The sequence below is a fragment of the Plasmodium gaboni genome, chromosome 11 (genome assembly GCF_001602025.1).
Source record: "Plasmodium gaboni strain SY75 chromosome 11, whole genome shotgun sequence".
NCBI lineage: Eukaryota > Apicomplexa > Aconoidasida > Haemosporida > Plasmodiidae > Plasmodium > Plasmodium gaboni.
The window spans coordinates 1,366,701-1,374,852 of record NC_031491.1 but is presented as its reverse complement, the minus strand read 5'-3'; the positions used below and the strand labels follow the sequence as shown (position 1 = coordinate 1,374,852).

Sequence of the window (8,152 nt, the reverse complement as noted above, 5' to 3'; positions counted from 1 at the left end):
TTTGAATTTATTTTCCAAAAGAAACAGCTATATTAATAATACAACAATATATATATATATATATATATATATATATATATATTTATTTATTATTTTTTTTTTTTTTCTAATTTTTTTATATATATTTTTATATGTAATAATTATCCATAAAATATTATTTTGTAACATATATTTAAATATATATGGTAATTATATTTTGTATTATTTATTTATATATATATATATGTATATATTTATTTATTTATATATATTTATACGTTTATAATAAATAATACGAAAAAGTTGACAATGATGAGTGACGCAAACAAAAGACAGCTAAGAACAAGAAGAAAAAAAACTATGAATTCGTTATATTATAATAGTGATTATAGTAATGATATAAGTATAGAAGATTCTAAAAGTAGATTAAGTGGTGGCAAGAAAAGTGAGGGTAGTTCTAATAAATCAAAAGATGCTACATCATCTTATAATACTAAGAAATATAATCTTAACAATAAAAATCATAAACATAGTAAAAGTATTATGTATCATAAAAATATTATTTATAGTGACGAGTATATGGATAATATCAATGAGGACAATGAAGAAATAAATGAAAATCATTTGTATGACGAAAATAATGATAATAATATGAATGATGATATGAATGAAAATAATATAATAGATGAAGATGAAAATGAGAACACAAATCTTGTAAATATAGACGATGAAAATGTGAATGATGATAATAATAATGAAAATAATGATAATATTGAAGATATGACTAATGACATGAATAATAATGTAAGTCATAATAATATTATTAACAATGATAATTCATATAATAATCAAATAGATAATACATTTCTTAATATAAATAATAAAAGAAAAGATGAAGAACATATAAATAATGATGATGAATATATTCATAAAAGTAGAGATAAGAAAAAAAGTGGATCATTAGTACATATAAAAAATGAAAATACAAATAAATTCGAACATAATAATAAAAATAAAAAAGATAGTGTAAGTGCAAATGGATCTAATAAAAATAATTCTAATACATCTAGTAGTAATAATCGTAGTAGACATGTACCTAATAATAACGAAATAAATTATGCAAAAATGGCTGAAAAATTACCTCATGTTGTTGGGGTTAGATTTGATAAGTCACAAAATAGATGGTTATCTGGTATATGTATTAATGGTCGATGTATCAACAGATATTTCCCAGTATATAAATTTGGATTTGAAGAAGCTCGTCGGTTAGCTATTCAACATAGAAAAAATTTTGAAACAGCTAATGTAGGTCATTTAAAAAAACAACAGGGTGAAGCTAAAACGTCTCACTTGAATTTGTTGAACCTTAACTCACAACTACCCAATGACTTTAAAGGTAAACATAAAACGCAAACATAAATATATACATATATATATATATATATATATATATATATTTACATATGGTTATATATTTTTATTTATATATTTACTTATTTATGTTGGTTTATTTTTTATATTTCCCTTTTTAGATATCCAAGGAAAAAATAAACTTATTTTCAAATACCTTTCTTATGACTCCATTCAAAAAGAGTGGGTTGTAACATACGATTATGACAACAAGGTTCTCGTTAATAAATTTCCTGTAGATATATATGGATACAATAATGCCTACGAAATGGCTGTTCATTGTATCAATAAGCTTAATATATGTAATCAGGAAAAGTTATGTAAAAATATTAATAAGCAAGAGAATTCTAGAGGATTACAAGGTGATTTGTTAAATAATTTCAATGATAATAATAATATGAATGATAATAATAATAATATACTTGATAATAATAATTTGATTGATAATAATAATAATAATAACAATTCACATGATAATAATAATTTAAATCTATATAATAATTCAAGTGAACATAATAATATGTGTGAAGATTTGAGTTCTTTTAAAATACGTAAAAATAAAATAAGTAAGTTAATTAATTCTGCACAAGCAAATTTTTTAATGAATAATCAAAAATCAGAATTGCCTTTGAATGATATTCTTAATAATGAAAATATAATGAATAATTTAGTTCACGAGAAGCAAAAACCAAATATAAACAATAATAATATTAATAAAAAATTAGAAGAATTAGAAAATATGAGAAAAGAAGATACTATGTTTTTAAATGACAGTTCTTCTTATTTAAGTGCCAACGATCTAAAACTATTGAATGGTATTAAAAGATTAAAAACAGATAATTCACCTTTTAATAAACAGGATGATGAATTTTTATTAAATTATAAAAATTTGAATAAATATTCTTCTACTATGCAAAATAAAAATACTTATGATATTTTAAATGATTCAAATTATAATATATCACAAAATGAAGGAATGTTTTCTTTAAATGATAAAAAAGGGATAAATAATAAGGATGTGTCCAAAAATAAAAATATTACAAATAATAATTATTTTAAACCTTTTCATGATGAAGCAGAAAATAATATATATCAGTTATTGAATGGAAAATATTTAACTAATGAGGATAAAAGTGTACATATCAATCTTTTAAATAGTGTAATGAAGCAAAGTACTATGAACAAATTATCAAATGAAGACGATCCTTTTGAAAAAAGAGAAAAAAAAAGAAAATCAAAGAATAATATGCTTGAACAAAAAGGAGATGATCAAATTATGAATATGAATAAAAGGATCGATAATAACTTAGTTAATAATAATAATATAAATGCATTTAACAACAACAATAATAATAGTATTAGTAATAATAATATTAGTAATAATAATATTAATAATAATAATGATATTAATAATAATGGTATCCCTTTTGGTGATGAAAATTTTGATGCATTGTCATTCGATGATTATCGCAAACGTATAAGTAGTAAAAAGAATAATTATTCAAATATAGGAGATAATGAAAAATACAAGAAATTAGCTAACGGATTGTTAGATAATGGTGAAGTATTATCTAAAAATTTAAATGAATTAAAAATGTATCATTTAGCAGGAAAAAAAGAAAAAGATAATAATATGAATAGTATGAATAACATTTTATATAATAATAAAAATAATATGAAGTATTATACACATAACGAACATTATAAAAATGAAGAAATAAAAAGAAATCAACTTAATGAAAACATAAATCATGAAAATATGCTAAATTTAAATCAAATGATAAGAAATATACTTAATAATAATAGTGTAGATAATAATGAAAAAATAATAAAAGGAATAAATATTTTAAAAAATATGACTATGAATGAAAAATTTAATTTGATTAATTTTAATAATCATTGCATGAATTATTCTTATAACAATATGATGAAAAAGGAAAATTATGTTAAAAATATATATAAAATTATTAATAAGGGTTCAGAAGATTCTATTAATTATGATGAATATTTGACAGTCAAGTTAGATGTTGACGATAATGAAGAAAAAGATCAAAATGGAGAAACAAACAAAAAACACAATGTATCAGAGGCATATAATGAAGGAAAAATTAATAAAAAACAGAAGAAGAAAAAAAAAATGAAACAAAATAAACTAGATGAAAATATTACTGTAAATAATGAAATGATAGGAGAAAGAGACAATGACCAAATTGAAGATACTAATAAAAATGACGATATGTCAAATAATTCAGAAGATACAAATAGAGATATTATAAGTGGTGAAAAAAATTCAAATGATTCGGATGAAAAGGAAGAGGAAGATAAAGAGGAAGAGGAAGAGAAAGAGAAAGAGAAAGAAAGAGATGATTATAATGAGAATATATATAATAATATGAATACAGATAATAATACACCAAACAGTAATGATGATAATGAACAAATAATTAATAACGAAATAAATAAAGAAATAAATACATCTATAAATGAATTTAATGATATTGCTTTCCAATTGTGTCCTTGGAAAAAAGGTATACAATGGAATTTGTTAAAAAAAATGTGGACGTGTAAATTATGGGATAATAAAGGCAATGAAATTACAAAAAATATTCATATAAAAAAAAAAGAAGGTATTGATATTGGATATAAATATTGTATAAAAATTCGAACAAATTCTTTTATATTTTATCTATCAAAAGAATTAAATAAATTTCCACATATTCCTGAAATATCATACGACTTACAAAATCTTCATTTTGTTGTATCTTATAAAGATAATGAAAAGAAAATCTATTCCTTTGAAGATGGTATTTATAAATCATTTATAGATTGTATGGAATATCTAAACAAACAAAAAAGAGAATATAATGAAAATATTTATGATATATCCAATTTTATAAAAGAAAAAAATAATCTAGAATTAGATGATATATATAAAGAATTAAATTATTTCGAATATAATAGAAATGTATTAAGTAATATTTGTGAAGAAACAAAAATAGCATATAGTATAAAACCATGGTTAAGAGGTATTATATGGGAAGATAAATTGAAAAAATGGATAGTCTTTTTTAAAGATAAAAATGAAAACATGAGAATTAGCTTTTTTAGTATATCTGATTATAACGATGATGTTATTATGTCTTATAATAAAGCTTGTGAATATTTTTCACAAGTTAAAGAATCAAATAATTTTGATTCAAATTCAGAGGAATTTGCTCAGTCTATTAAAAATGTTATTAAAAATATTCAATTTGATAAAATAATAGAACAACAAAATGAAGCAACTATGAGTGATCACAAAAAAGGAAATTTGCAAGAAGAGAATGATATACAAACAAATTATTATAATAACGTTAAACAAGGAAATGTAGGAGAAACCAATAATGATAATGAAGCAGAAAATGGTATGGACTCTCAAAATGCTTTAAATGCAAATGAAAATAATGTGAATAATGTACATATATTAAGAAGTCCTGATGTATTATATAACAGTGGAGAAAAACAAACAAACCATTTCTTAAAAGAAAATAATATTTCGAATGAACACAAAAATATGGAAACATTTTATAATGAAAACTCTTATTATAATGATGATATTACTTTTTTAAATTATGCTAATAGTAATGATACACTTATTTCAAAGGGAATGCCTCAATATTTATCATTATCATCAAAAAAAAGGAAGAAAAAAAGAACTACTGAAGATATATATAAAAGCAAACTTGATGTTTTATCTTATCAAAATAATGAATTATATAGCAATGTAAAAAAAGAAAATTATGATGAAAATATATTAGAGAATAATATAAAATATGGAAAGAGGAAAATTGAACTGGATTATTTAAGTTACAATGAAAATAATATAAATAATAATACTTATAATAATAATGATTATACAAATGATGATAATCATAGTAGTAAAGTGTATTCCTCTGATTGTGAAAAGGGTACTAATAATAACAGAAAGAATGAAGATACATATGATCAAGAGAATAATGAATATTTTTATAATAAAGATAAATTATTATTTGACCATGAAAATGGTAGAATACCTAGAGATATCAAGAAAGAACCAAACGATATAAATAATGAATATAATTTGGATCATTTAAATGTTGATGATATTAAAAATATTAATAATAATCATCATCATAATAATAATCAGCATAATAATAATAATAATAGTATTATTAATGGACCATCAAGTGATGGAGAAACCATAATATTGTCACAATATAACAAAAATGATGATGAGGAAGATGATGGAAATAATACAGATAATTCAAAAATATTAAGAAGTTTTGAAAAGTGTTCAAATCAAAATAGTGTATCTATAAATAAAAGTAATGAGAAACTTGAAAATATTTTAGAGGGAGGAGTAAATATGAGATTACCAAAAAGTGAAATATTAAATCAAGCTTCTAGATTACCAAAATTACAAGGTATGTTTTTTGATAAGAGAAGAAATTATTGGACTGTTAGTGTTTGTGGTTTCAGAAAATCATTTGGTGTTAGAACAAGAGGTGTATATCAAGCATATAAATTAGCAGCTGAATTTCGTAATCGTATACTAGAAAACAATAAAGGTAAATATTATCCTCAAAGAAGTACAAGTATGTCTAGTAATTATAAATATAATACAAAAAATGGATCAATTATTATTAAAGATGAAAAACTGAATTATAGTAATATATCTGAAATGACATCTCTAGATGATGATTATGATCAGAAAAAAAAGAAAGGTTCCTTTTCTTCTAATAATAATATTAATAATATTGATAAAGAATTATATTCATTAAATGACAAAGAAAGTAATAGTAGCGGTTTATATTATTCTTTTAATGTAAAAGGAAAAACTAGTTCAAATATATATGATTATTTTTTAGATAAAAAAGAACATGACTATTTCGCAAGCAATAATATAAATAATAATAGTAATAATGATACAAATAATAATAATAATATTAAGAACGATTCAAAAGGTCTACCCAATAATTCATGTTATGATGATCATTATAACAATATTGAAAATCAAGAAGAAGAAGAGGAAGGGGAAGACGTCGAAAGATGGAATAATAAAAATAATGATAATAAAATGAAAAATGGTAATAATACTTTTGGACAATTAAAATATGATAGTGCGTTAGAATCAAATCTTATCAATTTTATAAACGAGGTAGGTTCATCTGATTTTTTAAAAGACACAAAAATTAATAATAATAATAATAATAATAATAATAACCATATTGGGGTAAATAAAATGAGCCAACATATAAATAATAATATTAGCAATAGTAATACATTAAATAATAGCTTAAATATTCAAAATATTTCTTCTAGTAATAGTGCCATAAGTAATAATGGAGTTATAAATAATTATTCACCTACACATATATATGAAGTAGACAATCTCAATAATAGTCAAGATTATTATTTAAAAAATGAAGAAATAAAAAATGAATTAAACAACATAGAGGATAATAAAAATAAAAAGGATATTTCAAGCACAAATAGTTTGTTAAAACGTTTTATGAATGATGATATATTGATAAATAATAAAGTAAAACAACAATCCTTTTTTGATAGTCACAGCAATTATAATAAGTTAGGAAACAAACATCTGAAAACATCTGCTTATACAGAAAGTTCACTTGGATTGGGTTTTAGAAAAAATGGATATATTAATGATTGTGAATTAGTTAGTAATAATAATAATAATAATGATAATGATAATAATAATAATAATAATAATAATAATAATAATAATAATAATGATAATAATAATAATAATAATAATAATAATAATAATAATAATAATAATAATAATAATGTGAATATAAAGGACAATGATGCTATACTAAATAAATTGATATCTTCTAACCACGATAGTAAAGATAACAATAATAACAATGTTAAGGATAAAAATAGAGAAGATAGTAATAAAATTACTTATAATAATAATAACAATAATAATGATAGATCTATCGGAAGTTATGTAAACAATCTTGGTGTAATAGAAGGTCGAAGTGAGAATAATAAAGGAAAAGATGAAAACACAAAAACCTTTAATAATAATAAAACATTAAATAATTATGAGCCAGAAAATAAGTCTTATAATTACACTCCAGTAATTGATGAAACTCTAGAAGAAAGAGATGTGAGAATAAATAGAGAAGTAAGCAAATGTAAATTTGTAGATGGATTAATATATGATGAAGCTAATAAATGTTTTAGAATAAAAATTAATGGTTATAGAAAAGCATATTCTGTTATTAGAAGAGGAGTAAAAGAAGCTTATAAATTAAGTATTGAATCTATAGAACAAATTAAAAGACAAACACAAATGAATACTTTTAATAATAATGAACAGCCACAAGTTAATACAAATAATATGACACAGTTATACAATTCAAGTCCTGAAAATTCACGACATGTATCATGTTATAATTATCAACATAATAATAAAAGTAAGATAGAGAATTCAAATGATAATCCTGAAGAAAAATATGATCACATCAATAATATTAGCAATATAGGACATGAAAATAAACAGGTACGAAAAAAAAAGAAAAATAAATTATAAATATTATATACATATATAAATATATATATATATATGTTTATGTGTTCATCTTTTTTGTAATATAAAAATAATATTTTTTATCATATATAAATTTTTCTTTCTTTCTTTCATTTTAATTTCATATTTTTTTTTTTTTTTTTTTTTTTTAGAGAGCTGAAGAAAGTTTGTTTCCAATGTTAA

At 21.0% G+C, this 8,152-nt stretch overlaps 1 protein-coding gene across 1 annotated transcript; it reads left to right on the top strand.

The window, feature by feature from the left end:
- Positions 1–288: 288 nt before the first annotated feature.
- Positions 289–8,152, top strand: PGSY75_1139300 (transcription factor with AP2 domain(s); the record flags this gene model as incomplete). The annotated part of the gene is made up of 3 exons (XM_018786510.1): positions 289–1,375; positions 1,512–7,942; positions 8,122–8,152. Coding segments are annotated over 3 exons (7,549 nt in total), but the record flags the coding sequence as incomplete, so codon positions are not given.